Source organism: Columba livia, chromosome 3 (genome assembly GCF_036013475.1).
Source record: "Columba livia isolate bColLiv1 breed racing homer chromosome 3, bColLiv1.pat.W.v2, whole genome shotgun sequence".
In the NCBI taxonomy this organism is placed as follows: Eukaryota; Metazoa; Chordata; class Aves; order Columbiformes; family Columbidae; genus Columba; species Columba livia.
In genome coordinates this window covers 76369752-76391460 of record NC_088604.1, presented here as the reverse complement: position 1 = coordinate 76391460, position 21709 = coordinate 76369752, and the positions used below count along the sequence as shown (strand labels likewise).

General features: G+C 44.4%; 1 protein-coding gene across 4 annotated transcripts in view; it reads left to right on the top strand.

Annotated features, from left to right (window-relative positions):
* The window catches only part of CAPN9 (calpain 9), a 37506-nt gene extending 28628 nt beyond the window's left edge, over nucleotides 1-8878 (top strand). For 3 of the 4 annotated variants that reach the window (XM_065057732.1, XM_021296193.2, XM_065057731.1), the window contains 7 exons: nucleotides 78-135; nucleotides 708-772; nucleotides 3104-3172; nucleotides 4580-4658; nucleotides 5330-5446; nucleotides 6427-6485; nucleotides 7317-8878. In XM_065057732.1, the coding sequence (XP_064913804.1) occupies nucleotides 78-135; nucleotides 708-772; nucleotides 3104-3172; nucleotides 4580-4658; nucleotides 5330-5446; nucleotides 6427-6485; nucleotides 7317-7343 (474 nt within the window). In that variant the 3' untranslated portion in view covers nucleotides 7344-8878. Of the gene's footprint in view, nucleotides 1-77; nucleotides 136-707; nucleotides 773-3095; nucleotides 3173-4579; nucleotides 4659-5329; nucleotides 5447-6426; nucleotides 6486-7316 lie in introns of all 4 variants that reach the window. The other variant, XM_065057730.1, reaches the window with a different exon arrangement.
* The last annotated feature ends 12831 nt before the right edge of the window (nucleotides 8879-21709 follow it).

Sequence of the window (21709 nt, the reverse complement as noted above, 5' to 3'; positions counted from 1 at the left end):
TTTACAGAAACAGTTGAGTAACAGATGCCGCACTTTTTTTTTTTTTTTTTTTTTTTTTTTTTTTTTTTTTACTTTAGGACATGGAGGTATCTGCAGAAGAACTTGAATATGTTCTCAATGCTGTATTAAAAAAAAGTAAGTGCTGAGAGCCTTTAAGTTAAGGACTGTAAAGAACTTCATAAAAGCTGCCACTAAATTCACTCACAGATAGAAAAATAAAGGCTGTACTACGACTCCTGCCTGGTGTCCTCCAGCCAACCGAGGCAAAAGCAGGAAACCATCTGATCCATGATCTAACCACGAGCTTGCCCTGCCTCCAGCATGAGGCCCACTCTCCACTGCACTGCTGCTCTGCTGTGGAGTGATGAGCAGATGAGCACTGGGCTGGGACTTGTAAGACCTGGGCATAGTCCATGACCCTGCTACAGACCCGTTGTACAACGGGAGACCTGTCACTCTCCATACCTCATATCCTGATTTATGAAACAAGGACAGTATTTCCTGCCATGTCTTCAGTAAACACCTCCTCTGTCTGGGCTACAACTTCTCTATAGTGAGGACAGTCTTAATGTTCCGGTGCACAGGTCCTCCCACAATGAGGACTAAGAGCCAGCTGTCTCTGCTTATGAAATCCTATTTTCTATTTTCAGCTTATAAAAGGTAGACTTGCCCAATGACTTTTTTTCTTATTATTGTCCTTTTTCCAGCTAAGAACATAAAATTCAAGAACTTGAGTATAATTTCATGCCGAAATATAATTTCTCTTATGGATGTATCCTTTCAAATAAATGCTTGTGGGGCTAAATGAATACTGAGTATAATTGTCCATAGCATTACCTGTCATGGAGAGCAGAGATGGATGTGGTAATGACATGGCAGAACACTACCCAAATAAATTTTAAAAATTACATGAAAGTTGTGAATTATGTGAATCTAGAAATTTAGGGTTAGGAGCTTCAAGACAGATGATTTTCTACTGCAGACTTAGAGGAAGATGCTTTATTGCTGAGCACTTGTAAAAGTAAATCTCAAATTTACTCTCAAAGGACCTAGAAAAGATAACTTAAGAAAATTCTGTTGTCTAGAGGGTTAAATTCATCAGAGTTGTCCATGCAAGCAATGGGTCAGAAATTAAGGATCAGCAGGGTGCTGAAAATTACTGGTATCAAAGCTGTGGGTTTTTTTCACGACCAGACAAAAAGCTGGAAAATCTGGTTCTTCAGCTAGGTCCTGGAACTCCAGGAAGCAGACTTGTGGGCGAGAGTTGCCTGTCCAAATTTAGGCATTTGTGGTGTAGGTGTCTACATCTAAGCTAGCTTTCCAGACTTCCTTTGTAGACAGCAAAAGGATGGTGTAATTATGCTTGTTCTGGATCTGCCTAACTGTGAGGGGTGCTAAATTACTGCTCAGACATTAGGTGAGATGAATCACAGCACTGGTACTTCCCCACCAAATTAGTCTTTTGCAATGTTGTGGTGCCTGTTCAGTTTGCTTAGCACAGCTTCTCTTCAGGTAGAATTGTTTTTTACAGCATCCTTCCCTGACAGACAATTTTGTTACATGTGAGACAAAACAGATACAGCCTGATAAGGCAACTATCTAATATTTCATTTATGTCTTGCTTGTTCAGCCAAGAAGTTCCTATCTTTTGCTTTTATTACTTCAGTCCATGACAGAGGTAACATCCTCTCAAATATCTCAGAAAACCAAAAGAGACAAAACTTTATCCTGCTAAAGCTATGTCCATAATGTTAAAATTCAGTGTAGATCAGTCAGCTCATTGCATCTGCAATGAGAAACAGAGGACCAGCCCTGAATTTCCTCCCTTAAAAACCAAGCTTCAGCAGGGAGCTGCTCCATGTTCACATCTCATCCTTACATGGTATTGGGACGGAGCCAGAGTCTGCACTCAACCCAGGAGCATGGCACCAGTCCTACGTTTACTATTTAGGATATAACTAAATAGTTTCCATGATTTGCAATGCTTCCAAGCAAATCTGCATAGTTTTGAATAAACGGGAAGACATCTCTTCATCTCTTTTGGAGGCACAAGCAATGCAGACATAATCATCCTACTATGATCATGGTATTTGGAGCACAATGGAGGAGAAAATGATATGAATGCAAACTCGAGTCAACACTGGCCAAGTCCTCTCCATATCATATGCCACCAGTTTCCTGGCTCCAGTGACCATGTGCCAGTGTGGAGGGAGGAGAGAGTTCTACATGATCTCAGGAATAAGAACCTGGTTGGGTAAAAAGACCAACAATTTACAGGAGTGGTAATGTCCTTGAGATCTGTGGGTGCCCTCAATAATGTCACCAGTGTAGATGCTTAAATAACAGCAGGCATTAGCTAGACCCTGCTTGGCATATTTTGACCTTTGTGAATGCTTGCTGAGCTAGTGTCCATCTGAGCAAGGGCTTTGTCCTAACAAGTAAGATGGAAAAGGGAGGGGGGAATGGATGGAAAGGGCCCATTATTATTTAGCATTTTGGAGCAAGTGCCCCACCCTTGCAAGTGAGCTGTGCTTGAGCAACATTTGTAATTCAGTAAAGTATTAAGACCCTCACACTTCAGGCAGAGGGAAGGCCAGGCACATCGAATGACTGCCTCTCAGAACTGCTACGCAGACATTTTTTTCAGACCATAAGGACCAGATTTTGTCAGCCTCACCACACAACTACCATTAATTTTTGGCTGAGCCATTGCAACAGAGCCTGGTCTCTATAGCACATTGGTTAACTTAGTCCTTCAAGCAGCAATTTGTTTTAATCAGGTAACTTAATTCTCTCAATCATTTATATCCCATTCACATCCAAAGCTGTTCTTGTCTCAGAACAATCTGTCTTTCTCCTGTGGAGCCTGCATTGCTCAGCTGTGTTTTTATAACACATAATGTTCCCTAAGTATCACAGCCACAGCCACGACTGTAGCTGCTGGAGCTGCACCTCCACCTCCTCAGAAATCCCAGTATCGGTTTCAGCGGCACCATTGACTTTGCAGGCAATATGTTTTCTGCTTAAAGGAACAGTGCACATAAATTCAGACAGAATTTGGACCTTTGTGTAACAAATCCTTTTCCTTAATTCAGATTACCAGACCAGTGGCAACGGGAAACTGGAATTTAATGAGTTCACAGTATTCTGGGAAAAAATGAAGAAATGGATAGTAGGTGACATTATTAGTTGTATTTGTTTCTCCATTTTGTTAGCTATTTCCTGCATAGTTTATTATGTATGCACAGACAAAAATGGAGACAGGAGTGTTTACAAGCCACAAAGTTAAACTCAAACCAAATGTTTTAAAAGTACGGGGGCTTGTTTTGGATGGTCAGAGACATTCTCAGTTTTCCGTGATGCTAAACCATAATGGTTTTCTGGAACTAACAGAGATTTTTTTTTGTAAGCAAATCAACTATGTTTGGGATAAGGAATGCAATGGGCACTAATAAGCAAGCCAATCAAAATGAAACTTAAGGAGTTTCCATTACTGCTCTTGTACAGAAGAAAGTGATGATTCATGACTAGTAGGAAACAATAATTTCCTAAGTCACTGCGTTTCCCTTATTGATCTCTCAGGAGTCAACTGTACTGAAGTCTGGGAAAGTGTTGATTCTAATTTTAAACATATTTCCCTGCCACTGTGCATGGCAGTAAGAATAAGCAGGCTTGCAGAATCAGGCCACAGGCTGAACATTCAAATAAAGACATCATAATTGTTTCCTCATGGTCATTAGTAGTTTTTTTCTGAATTCATGCTTCACCCAAGCATTCAAAGTATGCAGTTCTCTGCCTCTTGTCTAGCCCATCAGAAATAGCAAACACTTTTTCTGGGTACTAATGCCATATCTCTTTTAACAAAAGATGTATTGTTTTTTAACAAGGGGGCTTGAGAAATCCTTGTATCCTGTAGGGAGATTCGCACGTATATTTGCTGGAAAATTTTAAGCCGAATGTGACAACAGCTCTAAATAACTCATATTCCAAGGGAGAGAGGTATTTGTTGTCTCATTAAAAGGATGGAATTTAGCTCCAACTTAACAATTATTTAATACTTAGGTCAAAATTGAAACCATTTGTACCAGTTCTCTTAGTTGTACCATGAGTGTGGCTCTTTAGATCTTTTATACCTAGAAGCAAATGAGTAAGTGACGATCTTAACTTCATGTTAAACAAATTGTCTCTAGCCTTCAGGATTATTGAGAAAAACACAAAAAGATTTTAAAAGAGTGCTTCAGTTAAGAGGCAAAAGGCAGAGATCAACACGTCTTTCCCAGATAAAACAACTTTTAAAAAAATCATGGAATATTTTTATGAAGACCAACCCACTATTTTTGAATGTTTGGGTTTGGCAGAACTTGTTTAAGTTTCACAACAATCTATTCATATGACAGAGAACTGGGACCCAGATTTGCTTCTCAGTTACAAAATCAGACTGGATCTAGACTAAAGTCTTGTCAGCTTGCTTAAACACTTAGCCACGCAGTTAGAGATAAATGCCTTGCCTTGCTATGCCATGTCTGTGCTCCCTTTCATATGCAAATACAGAACTTTCAATGTATTCCTTTCATAACAGAATATCTTTCTTCAATTTGATTTTGATAAATCGGGCTCTATGTCCTCCTATGAGCTTCGCAGCGCTCTTAAAGCTGCAGGTAAGACAAGTATCGCATTTTTATCTGGGAAGCCTGTCAGGCAGAGCAGCTGTGGGTGAAGACACCTGCAACCAATCATGCAGGCTGGGTGACCCTGAACAGGGAGGAGGACTAAACCCCAGAGAGGACCAGGACACCTAGAGGGGACACTGAGTGGACTCATTTTGCCCCAGGTATCCCCAACCCCGCAGGGCAATCAGTCAGAGCAACTTTACATTTCTGGTGAGCTCTGTTAAACTCAGCATGGCTGCACACATGCAGGGTTAGACCCTGAAGCAAACCACTTCAGAGCCCATCTCCACTTAAGGTCAGAGGAGCTGTGAGTAAGCTGTTTGTTATGAAAAGCAGTCAGTATATTTCAGCACAAATTATTTTCACTAAAGTAGCTAGTTTTGCAGAAATCTCTCCAAATTTCAAGTAGATGAAATGGTCCCTCATGCATCAAAAAGTGCATGGACCAGAAACTACAGTGACTGCAAAATTTCTTGTTCAGCGTTTGTTGTTCCTTGCAAGTTTAAAGAACTTTGTGGTCAGATCACTTTCTGGATGAATGTGTGCCATGGAGCATCCTCCCATTAACTGCTTTTCAAGATTAGCTAGTAGAAATTTGCAGATTCCTCCCTGGCCTAAAAGGCTGCTCACTTTTCCTTTGTGTGTGTGTCTTTGGGAAGGATACCAACTCAACAACTATCTGCTGCAACTGATTGTCCTCCGATACTCTGATGAACAGTTCCAGATTGAATTTGATGATTTTCTGAACTGCTTAATTCGCTTAGAGAATGCAAGTCGTGAGTACCTTCTTCCTCTGGAATTTCTTCCCTTTTGAAAAAAAAATGTTCCATTTTTGGCTGCTATTGAGTGTATTGCATAGTATCTGAGGTCAAGTGTGTACATGGCTAACAGAAAGGAGCTGTGTTTAGCATTTGCTTTTAGGATGGCTCTTCTCCTGTAAAGTGAAAAATGTTCTGCTGCTAATGGAAAATTTCCCCATGTGAATAGAGCCTGCTTCAGAAACTCTGCAGCAACATAGAAGGCATGTGAAGAATGCTGGCAATGTCCATGTTATAGCTTTTCTTGTGGCTCACCCATGAGCTTAATTTGGGATCACAGAAGTTCAAGGTTCAAATATAGCTTGTGCCTCATGCAAAGAGATTATTAGCATGCATTTAGGCAGGTATCTCCTGTACCTTTTATGTAACTTGTCCATTTTTGGCTGAAGATATGGTTCCCTGTTCATGGAGGCACTCTAGGTCTCAGTTCATCCATGCACAGGTTCTTTCTCATGCCTGAACAGAAGCAGTAGAGAGAAGTAAAATAGCTGGATAAATGCTGAAGTGATCATTAGTGTTGCTCCAAACTTGAACTAAATTCAACTTGCTGTATGAGAAGAAAATCAACTTTCTTGAGTTATATTTTTCGTTTTGTTCTCTTTACTTTCTAGTTTGATCTATAGCAACAGAAGTATTGACCTATTGAGAGAGAAAAAATAAATAAGAGATAAAAAGAAATGCAGATTGCTTGGCTTCATTTCAGAGTTTCATCCTGAAGTGAGTCTTGCACAAAGCCCTTAAGTCAGCAAGACTTTTCCTCTTGCAAGAACTGCATTTTGTCAGAGCAGCTACAACCACTAAGCAATCCCGAGTGATCCGCCTTTGTGCCAGGCCCTCCCTCTCCTTGGCACGGCCACCCATCATAGTGGGATGGGGAGCTCATGTGTGAATATGAATGAGGTTTATTTACAGTGCTGGTGTCCTGTTTTTCATTTCAGGAGTATTCCAAGCACTGAGTGTGAAAAGCAAGGACTTCATTAACCTGAATATAGGCGAGGTATGAGCACAGCTTCATAAACACTGATAAAATGATGGGGCTTCTCCAGAGCTTTGTCCTCTTCTATGAACCCAAGTATTTCTGCCTGACACTTCAGTTGAGATCCACGTCCATGAGACCGCAGGGAGCATTTGCCATGAGTTTCAGCAGGGCTGGAATTTTACAGCAAATGCACTGATTACATCTCCTCCATGTTATTTCCTTCCTTCCTTGCCCTGTGACATATTGACAGCTTCCCATCACCCCTTCTAGATTCTCTGCCTTTTCCTTCCTTGGGTACTGGCTCTCGATGGGGGAAAGGGAGGGAAGCAGATGAGGACAGAGGGTCTTTCACTCTCTTTGAATGGCCCAGAAGCTCACATCAGCCTCTCCTGTGCATGTCCATCATCTGCTTCTCACACTGTCAGCATGGGCTTCTTATTTTCTTGTGCTCTCTTGTGCTCTCTTTGCCTCCCTGTTGCACACATGGGCTGTTCCTCATTTTACACCAATCCAAAACTTCCTGGGGTAAGGCACAATGAATACCCCAGCAAAACAAACATGGGAGCCCGTGTGGACTGCTGGGATGCAAACAAAATCACTGCCATTATTGGCCCCTAGTGCTTGGAGACCTCTGCCTCTGTCCCTCCAAACACAGAAGTAAACGCTGGCTGAGGTGTCTCCTTAGTGACATGACATAAGCCTGGTGAGCAAAGGTCTTTTTCCCTGCACGGAATCAATTCAGAGCAAGGCACTGCTTTTGAACATCTCTCTTTCATTTGGGGGAAGGGAAGGGGAGGGGGAAGGTCCTGAAATGATTTATTGTAAAGTTGATCTTTCTTCCAATATTAGTTCATCAACCTGGCAATGAACATTTGAAGAAACCTGACATGTATACTGGGATTTCCTTGTGACATCGCTGCTGAGACTTCTTCAACAGCTGAGGTCCTCTTCACATGTAAACTTTACCAGGATCTGTCGTGCAGAGGAGCACACATGCTGTCCACCTTTTCTGGTCTCTAGCCCTGTTATGTTGATGAGTACAATAGTCAGATTGCATTTTGGTTTTATTTCTGATAAAGCCTGATACTGGATTTGTTACTGTGAGAGGCATTTGGATGGGGCACACATGCCTCAAGCAGGTTGAAATGTGTGTCCCTGAGTGACCACAGGCTTTTATGAAATAGGATTGTATTTAGTTTCAGCACAGCACAGACTACAAGGATTAAAAGTCTTTATTACTGCTTGGCTACAGATTACTGTAAGGTGCTTTTGAAAATATAAGACTGAATAAAACTTCATTCAGTTTAGAATTTATTCCCAGGAATGCTGTGTGGCTACATAACAAGTCTCCTGCCATAGCCACATGAATTGCAGTCTGGTGAACTAGGGAATGTGTGGATGAAAATTCATCCCTGAATATTTATGACAGAGGTCCCTCGTCCAGGCTTCCTTAGAAGGGTGCTTAAGCTAACATCTGACGTTCATCAGACATTTAAATTAGAGAAAAATTGTTGCATCTCACCTTCCCTTAGTCATTCCTATGCTGCCAACAAAATTTCTTTGCTACACACTTCTTTCTGTGGCCAAAGAATGTCTCACAAGCTGGTCTCTGCGGAGTTGCACACAACTTGTCTTTGTCTTCAGAGAAGCACTCAGACTCCAAGACAGTGAGCTCTTGTGTAGGGCTGTTTTCCCCCCAGGCGGTCCAAGATTGTGTCCCACACCAACTCTGCTCCAGAAGAGCAACTATAATAATTTGAGATGAATTAAATGTAACCATTGGTAAGGCCCTGATCTCTAGAAATATTGCTATTTTGCATCTGTAACTTACATAGTATTATTCATGTGATATGAGTAGCCAGTGCTGACTTAAAAAATAACAGTAATAGTAACCAGGGACTTAAGAGGTCTTCATAGGATTTCTTTCCATGATTATCTTCATACCTTATGTCCATTTTATAATGAATCAACTGTCTGGATTTGTTTTCTAAAACCTTGCAGCCAAACAGCTGGTCCTAGAATAGCCTTGCATTCCCTACTGTCCAGGATCACTGATACAGCCGGGGTTTTGTTTGCTCTAGATTCAGATCTAATGAGCAATTCTGGAAGGAAAATCAAGCTGCAGTAAAGGTGAAGTTCAAATGATGAAAAAACACAGGAAACACGATGTTTAAAATACCTACTTTATTTTTTTTCTAACTATTATAATCTTGTAGCTACACAGAAAATGCTCTGGAGCTAACTGGCAGCTGAGCAAAAGCTAATGGTTGCAGTATTTGATTAACCGAGGTACTCAGCCCCATGAGGTGTATTGATTTTCCGATGTGCTGATTGTATGCCCCTTTGAGAGCACTGGAGACAGCTGTCTAAATTTGTGAAGGTCTGTATTAAAATCTAGACTGCCCCATAAATATTAGGCCACATACTTGAAACAAAAAATCACAGATCCTTAATTGGTTCGTTGTGTGAGCTTGGATGTGGTTACAAATTTGTTGTAATATATTTTCTTTCTGTAGCAATGTTCACAAGCTATGCAGAAGAAGAGATGCCTCAATGCCTGGCATCTCCAGTGTAGCTTTCTGTCCCTCTGCACGGAGCTGGGAATATCTTGGGAGAATCGCGTTTGATATAAGAAAGTGATACATATTGGGGTGGGACCAATGGGCACAGGTAAAAATCTCTTCTGCGTTATAGAAAATCCACACATTTTGCGAAAAAAAACCCCACCTTGATATGTTTTTTGCCCACTTGGAGCAGTCACCCGCTGACATTATCACAAGGAATTTGAGAGCTAACATCTCTTCATAATTCAAGCCTCTTTTCTGGCCAGCCAGTCCACTGCAGAGAGCCAAGTCCAAGCTTGGGGTCTGCAAAACACCCATTGCCACAGCAGAAACACATTTAAGGACAGTCAAGCACCAGAAAATGTGTACATATGACCGGGCTGGCCCACGGCCACCCGGAGTCTGTTGCAGCACAGTCCCTATCTCACCACTGTGGCTATAAGGACTTTATGGGTGCCTGTGCTGAAAGCCTTGCTAAAATCTGGTGAAAAACAGCAACTGCTGCCCATTGTCTTATGCACTGGACCATTTTCTTTGTGCATTACTTCAAAAGGGAAAAGTAACCTTAGAATTAAGTGCATGTGGAGAGAGATTACATAATTCCCCTAGGGTTTTTTGGGGTCTGCTATTACACTGTTCGTGTGGGAGAGTGAGAGACATTTAACTTCACAGCCCAACCAAACATGATAGTCCTTCTCAGCACTGCACTCACCTGGTGTTTGAAGAGGAGGGCAACTCAGTGCCTAGAAGCAGGGGTTTGGCCTTGCCGGTCTTTTATTTTAATCAAGGATTTTGAATTTAAAGCTAGACCTTGCTGCCTTCTCTGACATGAGATGCAGGTATGTTTGGCCCTCTACCATTACAGGAGCTACTGCAAATCACAGTGCTCCGAAAGTCACGTAAGTGGTGCTTTCCTTAACGTTCTTGTTGGCGAGAACTGGCTTATGCTGGGAGGCCTGCCTGTCTGTTAATAGCAACACTAATGGGGAACATGAGGGCATTTTTCATAATTATACTGCTGGGGGGCGGGAGGGGAAATCAGCACTAAAAGTCACTTAGCTACAGGGTTGCAATTTGAGTGTGCTCATCCACTCCCCCACAGAACCAAAAATCCCTCTCTAAAGCCTGCTGCTAAAGCCTCAGGCCAGATGTTAGCGGGGGCTGGATGCTGCCCTGGCACTGGTTGTCTCTCCTCTGCTCCCATGTGCCCTCTCAGCAGCCTTGGCTCCCCAAGATTTTGGGCAGTGCACGTCACATTTTTGTGTTTAAAGGAACTATATCACGGCACAAGCCTTTTGAAAGAGATTTATTTGGAGCTGGTCCCGAGCTCAGCCACCTCCACCACCCTAACCCCCTTGACGGTAGATTTGTCAATGGCGTCTTCTTGTTGTGAATGTTCCCTGCCCGATCTGTTGCTGAGGCCAGAAGGGGTATAGTTAGTGAACACCACCATAAAGAACCGCCGTAAAAATGTAAAGAAGCTGAAAAATAGTGAAATTGCATTCTGCCATTTCTCTGTGCAGAGGTAGAAACTGCCAATAAACATTTTGGGCACAACTGTGAGCAGAAGTATCCCATTCTTCTCCAAAAAGCTCCCAGGAAGCAGCTCAGCAATGCTGAATCTTCAGCAGCAATACCTGCCTCAGAAAATCACTTTTTTTCACAGGCCTGTTTAAACCCCCACTAGGTTTTTTGGTGGCCCACAAACACTTCATATGTCAGCACAGGGAGGGGCATGAAGCATTGTGTGGTGGAGAGGGGAGGAAATAAAGAAAGTAAAGTCTGGCCATCCCACTGCTAGCAAAGCCTCCATGCTGTGTTGCTTTGGCATCAGACAGAAGAGATGCTAGAGGTGACGTGGCAGTCCACCCCATTTATAACAGTTGTGGTTACTCCCCATCATGAAAATTAAATATTTGTGAACAGATACCAAGTTATCTAAATAATTTTTATTTTGACTGCATCATCTGCCCGTTTCTCTCATGCCTCTCCCCTGAAATATTTTAGTCTTTTTGCTTTTTGTCTCGTGGCAGCATATGTTTTGGAAGGACATCAGAGTGCTGAGGGCAGTTTATAATGTTCCCAGTAAGGCTGGAACTTCAACATTTAAAAACGAATTACAAATACTTGCTGATTGAGGTAAACACACAAGCTGTCAGCAGTTGCCAACAACTATCTCTTGCACGTCAGCCACTTATAAGGGTAAGTGTGTTATAAACTCTTTTCATAAAAACTCTAATTAATTTTCATCCCTTATCCTTTGCACGGCCCTTCAAGGGAAGTCAGCTCCACTGAGCAAGGTTTGGCCCCCCGGGTAGCCTGGATACTTCTTTGAGCCTCATCCACAGAGGCAGAGGAGTCAAGCAGGGCAAGGACAGCAGCAGGCACTGGTCACGTGCCTATTCTTCTTCGGGCCCAAAGAATATACAGCCATAACTCTTCATCATCATTTTTGTTTGCTTTTACTTAAAATGCCCTGAACCACAGTAAGATGGTGTATTTAAACCTGTCTCCCCAAAACCCAGAGTCAGGAATGGTGAATATTTTAATTTTCAGGTGCTTCAGGAGAACATCCAAAATTACTTTTTTTTTTTTTTTTTTTTTTTGTCCTGGTCTTTCAAGGAGGAAAAAGCATCTGTCCACTCAGATCCAACAAGCCTTGTGTGCCTTGCTGCTGCACAGGACCAAATTCCCATGCAGCTTTGGAGCAGCCTGCCAGGCTGCCCAGGCGTGGTGATGGAGACCCACAGTGAGCGCCCTGTGGCCGCCCGGCCTGGCAGGCAGCCCCCCTGGGGACACAGCCCTGCCTCTGCTCTGGCAGGCAGGGCACTGCCACCATTTCGTGACAATTTTATCCAGTTGCTAAGCAACTGGGACCCAGGGACACAAATACAGTGAAAACAAACATCTCTGAAGGAAAACATCTGTGCTGCTCCAGGAGGGCACTCACTGCTTGGTACCCCCATCCCAGGGCCCAGCGAGGGTGGTTGCTGGAGGGGATCACATTTACTTTTGTTCAGTCTCCTCCAGTTGTCACACACTTGGCCTTTCTGTACCAGTTTAATATCCAAACCAGAGGTTGTCAGCCATCCAGGCATTAATTCATGGGACCTTTAGAAAAATGCATCCTTTCTGTGCAGCATGCAAGAGCAGGATGTGCCATACCTCAGCAGGACATTTTAGGACACAATACTGTGTAGCAAAAACATATTGTACAAGGGGGACACCACCACAAGTCTTCAGGGATGCAGCTACATTGCACCACAACCCACTTGGTCATCCAGCAGCAGGCTGCCAGGACAGGCATATCAGCATCTGCTCCAGATTGAAAAGAGATTATCTGGTGCCACAAAGAATGGATTTATCATGACTGATCACATCAATTTCCTAGAGGACATGCCAAGTGACTGAAATAGAAATGGGGTCAGCAATTAATAGGATAGCTCTCTGTCACTGTCACCATATGTTGATATGACAATGGTTGGTTTACATATTTCCCTGATAAATAGCTTACTGAAAGTTTTAGCAGGTTGCAGGTCAAGGAGAGCGGAGACAAAACTCGAGGGACCATTGTACAAAAACTGCCATCCCCACAGATTTCTTCTCTGGCATGAAAGCATGTGCAATTATTTCTTCTGCTTCAGGGAGTGTTTCTTCATGTCTCTAGGGAAAGGAGAATGGATGAGTTGCAATCGGCTGCAGCCTCAGCTCAGCTTTCTGCACCACCAGGCTCATCTGAGGTGTGTCTGACTTTATTCCTAACAAAGATGTAAAATATGCAATATTTTCTTGAACTGTGATAGGCAAACATTTGAGCACAAGAAACAGAGGTTGAGAAGTGTCTTTAAGAAGATGCCACAATGGCAGTGACCCAAGCTGTGTCCTATACTGGAGCTAGGAGCTCTGGGACATCTTTAGTACAGCCACCCCTAGGGCTGTTTCAGTTTCTAATCCTTTTAATAAGTCCAGCTTTCTCTGCTCATGGGTAATACCTCTCCAACAGAACCCATGCTGCTCTTTTACAGAGATGCTATTCCTTCATGAGGCAGGAAATGTCCAGCTTGTCAAAGTACTTTTCTGAGCCAACAAGAGCTGCAGTAGAAAAAAAATGATTGAAAACAGGTGCATGGTTGGCTGGCCAGCTGAAAAGGAGTCATGGTGCTGTTTTCATAACCACTGGAGGGAAAGATGTGTGCTCAGTGTGAGGAAAAGAAAATAAGGGCAGGGTTGAGTGTGACACAGGGAGCCTGCAAGGAGCAGGTAAGCGATGGCTCCTTCAGCAGCTCACGCTGCGGGCCACAAGCATTTCACTGCAAGTCTGATGTAACTGAGTGACAATCCAGTTTGCCCGGACAACTGGTTAGCAAATGTGCTGCTCCCTTCTGCCAGTGTGATGAAAGCATATGAGCCGTAAAGAGCCACAATGGTCACAGTTTTAAACCTTGGGAAAAATAAGCAAAGGCTCCATCCCTGCCCCCACGCATGTGAGGAGAAAAGACCTGTTTGTTAGAGGAGCTGAGGGTCCTACAGAGCCCACTGACAGTCAGAAACGATGGATGGGGGTAAGCCCTTCTGGGAAAATGAAGCCATTTGTATGCAATTTCTGGGGATGGGACACTTGTCTTCATTATTTTAGCCTATAAAGACTTCCAGTAAAACCATTTAGCCTGATTAGTCAAACACCTATGGATAGTGTTAGAAAAAAATTTTCCCAATTGTGTATATATTTTGCATTCAAGCAGACATCATGCTCTTCCAGGTGTATCCTAGAGGGCAGTCACCTAACTTCTGCATTGCATAAGACCAGAAAACCTCCCATGGCGTCAAAGCCCATTGGAAGAGCTGCATGCAAAGAGCAGCTTTGCTGCTGGGATGTAGCCAGGTTGCATCCCAGACTTCCCAGTGAGTATGGTGTGAGGGGTTGGACCTCCCTTCTGTGGGTGGTGTAGGGATGTACCCACAACACCCACAGCACAGGGGCAACGTGCCCGTGTAAGGCAAACATGGCCCTGTCCCTGTTTCCCTCCATAGACCACAGCACATTTCTCCAGCACGGTGCTGTTATCGTGCAACACAGGAGGCACCAGACAAGGTACTTCTGTCATGATTATGGCAGAAAGAAAAAGCCCATCAGGGCTCACTGAAATGATGGACTGTGCCTTGGGCAGGGTGGAAATCGCTCCACTGCTGCTCAAAATTTCAATAAGAACAGCACCTTCCTTGCTGGCAACCTTCACAGTTGCATTGTTGAAATTCATCTTCTCCAGAAGCCTCTGAGGAAGTGAGAATTGACAGCATTTTTACTGTAAATTTCAGCTTTTATGATTACAGAGAAAATCTAGAAAATGGCATTTGAGTAGGCCTTAAAGGTTCAGAAACCAGAATATAAATAAAGATCAACTCAAAGGTGATATTTTTTGAAGTCTAAACCCTGTTGATAATTTTAGTGGCCCTAACTCATGGCTTGGAAATGCTTTGATATCTTGTTGCTGTTCCTAACATGAAATAACCCTGCACTGGCTTTGTTTACAGGCTGGGATTTCCTTCCCTAATAAATGATTGAAAGCATTTGGACAATTAAGTCTCCAGAGTTGTTAATTTAATAGTTTCTCTGATGACTAACAACCAGCTCTTGAAAAGCATTAACATCAAACTACCAGAAGAGTAGGAATTAGTGCCTTAAAGACCTTGAAGATACAGTGTTCGTTTCCTAACACTGCATTTTTTAACTGAGTAGCATTCTTTATCTCCCTGTAGTCTCTCTCTCTTGCATGTCTCTCAGATGCACCAACAAGGGAGAGAGATATGGAATACCACTGTTTCAGATGCATTTTAATATATATACATAGATATTAATCTTGGTGCACATATTTTATACAAAATATGTAATATAAATAATGATTTTTTTCTCTAAGCATATATGTAGGACAGCTTGCATACAAGGCTTCAGTAATAACCTCCAGTAGTGAGGTCAATGGTCCCCTAAACTGACTGACAAACAACTTTTGATTCACCGTTTGATACCAGGATCAGAGCATCCCGCTTTCACTACAAGTCTCAAAACAGGAATCTCAGTGTACTTTCTGTTACCAAGAGAATATCCAAAGGATTCAAGCACAGAAAACCTATTTAGAATAACTTCAACAGTGGAACAAAATTATGTCTTGTAATAACAAAATTAGTGACAGTTCATAAGATTCAAACAGTCAGCTGAGGAAGGGGTGTCCTCTTTGGCTCTTCACAGCAAAGACCTGTGGTCTGAGAGGAGTTTGTGAAGGGAAACACCTCGGTCACTAGTCTCACCGAGGCTGAGAAGAGCCATAAGGGGCATGAGCACGTGGTCTTTGCCATAATTACTTGTGACCGCTTTCCTGAAGAAGTTTTCATATTCTATTTCTCTTTTCATTTTCTATTTCATATGTAAAAAACGAATTCACAGGCCCCTGTACCCTTTAGCTGGTTTTCAAAAGATGACAACAAACATCAGCGTTACTGTCCTTAGGCTCCTATGTGCTCTACAGTCGCAGAACCAGCACCCTCGCAGGAAAACCTGTAAGGGCATCTCGAGGAGAAGCGAGTGATCTGAGGTTTGCTGCCAGGCAGACTGGAGCAGAGGTATCCCACAGCAATGCCGCGGTCACTGCAGCTCGGCTTTCTGCATCTCCCATCCCAGGTCATCCCTTCAGTGCCGGAGATGGAGGAGGCACTTCAGGGTGGAAGCCCAGCCCTCCCGCCAAAAGGGACAGCAAGGAGCCCGGCTGTGCCCCAGTCTGCTCTGGAAACAACATGAGAGATGGACCTGGCCCCGACCCTCAGAGTATTGTTGAAAGGGGAAATGCCAGCACATTTTCAGCAGTTTGATTGTAGTTATCAAGAGCGAACATTTCTAAGCCACTATTTCTTGAATATTAAAATATGTGTATATATTTGCTTGCATCCTGTTGACGATGTCCTTCAGGACCACGAATGCCCCTTCCCTACAACCGTCACTGATGCGGAGTCCTGTTGTCTCTTGCAATGGCCCAGCATGGAAAGAAAACAGGCATCACAGAAAAACGAATTAGCTGTAGGTAGGGGCTTTTGAACCGAGGACATTTTGCAGGTAGCTGGTTGCAAGTGCTGGGGCTGTTGAAGTCAAAAGCAATTTTAAATGTGGCAGAAAAAACTTGAAGCCTATGAATTTTTAAACAGTAGGACTCTGGAACAATTAAAAATCTTTCAGTGCACCTCTTCAGTAACAACTTGTTCATGTGCCACATGTTTTTCCTCTCTCTCTAATTAGGTTATAATTACCCTGTTTACAATGTTACGTGCGGTGAATGCACTTGTGTGTCTTGCCCACTCTTCTCAAGTCAATGGGGCAGCTTGCATCTGCTTCTCACCCACCTCAGGTCACTGTCCTCACCAGGGCTGGTTTGCAGCTGCTCACACTGTCACAGGTGGCTCAGGTGCCTGAGCAGAGCAGGGATTTGAGCTGTATCACCTGGATGCCAGGAGGTTCTACCTTGCTTTTGCTGTCTTTTTTTTTTTTCTTAACTGTGAAATATCTCAGTGTCATCTTCTGGAAGTGGGAAGTTCTGAAATGCGTGATTTTAGCCTTTTACGGGGCAGAAACGCGGTTTGTTCCCCCACCTGACCCTCCTCTCTCCAGGGTAGGTGAAGTTGTGAGGTGGCTACAGTGCTGGAGGCTGAGATGCTGCAGATGCTGGCAATCACCTCTCCCAGCCTTGGGGAACCTGATGGCAAGTGTAGCTTCCTTTGAGCCTGTGTGTTTTGGCTGGGTGCTGGTCAAGCTGGGCTGGATGTCCTAGGAGTACCTGGAGAGCCAGAGCTCCCATCCATGGTGGTCTGGAGACTGGTGGTGTTACAGAGACAGGGAGCAGCGGCAGAGGGGACAGGAGGGATGGGCGCTCCAGGAAGCATGGCTGAGCAGCCACCCCAGAGTCCCCCTGTGAAGGATGTACTGGGCACACTGCTTCTGAAACACTGGGTGCAATGTGTCCTACAAAATCATTTATTTCAACTGGAAGTTTAGGGATTTCTTCCCTAAGTATTTCTACTGCCTGGGCAAAAATGATGCCTAAAATCAGCTTCCTCAGATAAAGACATTTTTGTCATATTTGGTACATTCCTATCTGAACACTGAAAGCCAGCTGTTTGGGCTGGGTTACAGAGACAAATCTGTTTGTAACTATACTGATCTGGCATTGTTAGTCCTGGATTTAATAGCTTTTTTTATCTGTCTACATCCTATGCTCATTTTTTCCATAGCCAGAGAGTGCCAGAGGAAGCATTTTAAGGGCTACATAATTAAAACCAGAAGTGCCTCCCAGCGAACTTCGCAATAAATGCTAATGGCATTTCTAGCAAAAGTAGTGCCCAGGGGGACTCATTGCAAATGAACTAATAAGGCCTCAGCGCTGTTGCTTGTATGGGTTTTAACTGCATCCGTACAGCTGAAAGGAGTCAGGATTTGGATTTTGTTTTTCATGTCAGTTCAAGTCCTCTGTAACTGCGGTCACTGACTGCTGGGTAAAACCTGTGAGACCAGGTTCAGAAAACCACCCCTGACTGTTGTTTATCATCACGTAACTTCCATTACCATCACAGCCCAGTTTCTCCATTTACTCTTCTGTCTCTACACTAGTGAAAGTTGTTTGACTTCATGGAGCCGTGCTGGAGTGAGAAAAGAACTGGGTGCTGGTGTGAGGAGAGGGCAGTGGGAGGCTGGTGACTTTGAGGTCCCCAATGCCCCACTCTGGGCTGACGCCAGCAGAGGGGCCGAGGGCTGGATGAGCACGTCTCGGGGCTCTGCACCCATCAGGGCAGAAGGAAAAAAAAAAAGAAAAAAAAGAGGTTAAGAGAGACAAAAATAACATATTTAAAGAATGACCACAAAAATCCAGTGGTCTCATGATGGCTATGCTTTGCAAATACTTCTGTGCCTGATTTTCCAGGCGTGCGTGAGAAGTTTGCACAGGGAATTTTAAAAGAGAGAGAGGAGACTTTGCTGTAACTGGTGAGGCCTCCCTGTGGCCTGGCCAGCTGGGTGCTTGCTGCAGGGCAGGGGCAGGGGCTTCGGCAGGAAGACAGAAAATCGGGGAGCAGATAACAGCTCAAGATGAAATGCTTTTCTGCTCTGACGGTCCTGAGGATCCCAGCAGTGGGCTGCAGGCAGGCTCTGGTGCCTGGCTTAAATGCTACTGACAGCTACATGCCTTGAATGGGAAGTGTCCCATCCCAGCACAGGGCCTTTTGCTAGTAAAGTTCTGCAATAACAAACCGTGCTGCTGGGGAGCGAGCTGGCAGCCCAGGAGGGGAAACCTTCCTCTAAAAGGGGAAGCTCAGTGCTTGAGCAGGTTGGGCTAGATAGAGGTGGGTAAGTGAGAGCCCCACTTGCCAGCTCCTGGTTCCTGCTCCACCCGCCCACACCACCCCCTGCCTATGGCCCTGAGAACCCAAAATGGACAGCTGTTTGCCAGAAGCGACCTAGACCTGTGACTGCCTGGGCTGGGAGAGGTCTCAGGCACTGGAGCATGGCTGTAGGCCCGAGTGACCTGGCTTGGTGCTTGAGCAAGTTCCTGCCATGCTGGGAATGAGGGGAACAAACTCTGCTCCTGGCAGAGAGGTGCTGGACACATCAGTGATGAGGATCTGCTTGGGGCTACAGGGTCAAAGTTGATTGATCCAAGGCACAATCAAGCTTCACTTGCTCCCAGCCAGGAACGGTTTTGAGACAACTGGTGGAAAGACCATACCGGACCATACTTTGCTCTTTGCTAAGCTTGTTCTTAGTAATCCGTGCTCCTGTAATGTTACTGGTGAAATACTAGTGACAAGGACCTCCTGGGGCTGTTGTGGGATTTCAACAGAATCAGTTGAGTTGATACCAAAATTAGCGGGTTGACTCGAAGCTTGGGTCAAAGCGGGTGGTAGAGATATGGTACAACTTGACCAAAGATTGGGCACTCAACATTTTTTGGTCTGGGATGTTTTCCCCGTTCTGAAATCCTTTTAGCAGTTTCTGGAGGAAATGTAGCCAAGAACCGCATGAAATTTATATGCCGGGTGTGCCCCAGTGAAAGCAAGTACCTGACACCTGGGTATGTTATTAAAATGTCTTGCAACTTTACATCTGCTCGCTAAAAAAGACACTGCATGACTTTCAGTGACAGCAAGACCATTGCCTCAGTGGGAGGAGAGCGAGAGAAGACAAAACAGAGGGCAAGCAAGAAGCAGCACTCCAGTGTTGGCAGGGCAGTGGGCCAGGAAACTCTCATCTGTTGGGACTTTTGCTGTGACTTTGGCCAGACTCAGAGGCAGCTCAGCATGTCTCAGATTGCAGGTCACGGGGTTTGCTGAAGGGCTCAGAGGTGGCTGCACAGCCCTGGGGAGCAGCTACCAACAGCACTGTCCCTCCAGCAGCTCCGGTCGCTGCCTGCACTGCTGCTAGCCTGGTGGGAGCTCCTAGGTGCCCTGAATCACTGGCAGCAGCTTGGTTTCTCCAGGATGGAGAAGTGAAAATAAGCTGTAATTACTGGCCACAAGCATTTGCAGTATTCTCTGCTCTGGAGGAACTGAGCTGCAGCCAAACGGGTGGAAGCCAAAGGGCCAGAGCAGGGTTTCTCGAGTATAAGCTTATAGGCATACACCAGAAGTTTCCTTCTTGGAAGATGTAAGCTCTGAAAGAAATGTGGCAAGGAGAGCAGGATGTTCAGTCAACCCTTTAATAACAAACAGCTGTAACAAACTCTGGGCTTCCTACAAGTCAAAAGAAATTCTGCCACCAAGCTAACTGGAGCCAGTGCTTCAGCTCAAGTAACTGGGAAACGTCAGTGTGGAGAGGACCCACACAGCGAATTTTCTCCTCCCATTTTAACTTTGTTTCTTCTTCAATCACCTTTCTTTCTTCCTCCCATCTCTATTGCAATGCTGCATGCCACTGCATCTTCTCCTAGCAGCTGGCATTTTACAGCAACAAAAACAATGCTTGTAAAATACTTTCTATCTATCCACAAGTGGGAAATTTTCAAAGGCTGCCTTCACTCTGGTTATTGGACTTCAGAGAACAAGCCCAGGGGACAAATGGCCAGCTGAACTTCAGGAGCACCAGCACCCTTGCCACTTTTGGTAAAGTGGGACGCTAAAGCTGAGGTTAGGTCCTTGTGTAAAACTCTGGCTGGTCACTGAAACCCTTGAACCATCCAAAAAAACACAGAAGACTCCCTTCCCCACCGTTTTTTTGTGTGTTTTTTGTTTTGTTTTGTTTTCATTCCCTCATTTGTTTTGGAGACAAGCATTATGGGAAAATTGTGGTAAACTATTTTGAGGGCAGTTACATGTTTTTTGACTTGTTGGCGTTGCAATAAAATCCTGACCTGCCAAGGGCATTTAGCCCTGTATCTTGGTCCTGTACAAGGCCCAAGTTTCACAGCCACTAGGCAGCAGAGCGGATAAATGCCGTGATGTAAAGGTTGCCTAATGGAATCTTTTGCCCCAGAAGACATTCAGAGTAAAATCCAGAGTGATGCTTAACAAAAAAATGATAAGCCTCCAAGTAATATGTTGAGCTGAAGGTGAGTAGAGACACGGCTGCCAGGCTTCAGCTAAGCCTGGCTCAGGGTTATCAGGCAGTTGTCCACCCCAGCAGCCTGCTGCCCTGAGGGAGGTACCTTCAGTATGCTGAACACATGTGCTTGTCCTGGCAAGAAAACCAGGCTGCTGCTGAGGAGCAGGATGAGCTGTGGCAACTTCCCTTGGCATCTTCACCTTGAACAGCAGGGAGAACAGAAAGGAGCAATGCTCCTGGGAAGAAGATCTCAGGGGACAAAGGGTCAGCTGAAGGAGAGGGATGAAGTTATGAGATTTGTTTTCTGAGCTACATCAGGATGGCATAAACTTGGTCAAAGATCAGCATTCTTTGGGTGCAGTTCACTACCCCTGGGGAACTGTCAAATTAAGGATGCAAATGAATCTTGTGATCATCTGCCATCAGACATTCATTGACTATAGAGGGTGCTGTCACAGCTCCCTCTATGGAGATGTAGATCCTCACTGTGAACTACTTGGTTAAAGTACGTGCTGAGGTGTAAAGCCCTCTTGTGAAAAGGGGACAGTAAAAGACATTTTCAACAGAAACGTATACAGCGTCCTGTTGAGAAGTATCAGATGTGCCTGGCTTACCTGCTCTGTAAAGGTTTTCACTGGCATTAACTCTTTTAACTCACAAATGTAAAGGTAGGACAGCCAAATTATGGGTTTGTTCTCGCTGTAACAAGAACACACTTATTCAAGTGGATCATGGGCAAACTCAGACAGCAGAGCCCCATCTGTGAATTATGCCTCCAAAGTCAGAGTTTGTATCTCAGGCACGTGGCCTTGGGGATGCTGCCTGCTGGGTGCTACTCCCATACCCACAGCCATGACCTCAAAGGCAGCTCTGTGCCACCTGAACCTCTGCAGCCACGGTTGAAGTCACCAGTAAATAAATCGATGGCTATCCTTTTTCACAGGCAGCTGCAGTGAGTTTTCTACACAGCCTGTACAAGTCTCCCCTCAGTCATGGGAGCCACTGACTCCACATGCTGAGGCAACACCCAGATGCTGTGGATTTGCCTTTATTAGAGAGGACTTTTAAAAGCTAAGATGGAGTTTAAACAACTCTGAAGCAAACTATGT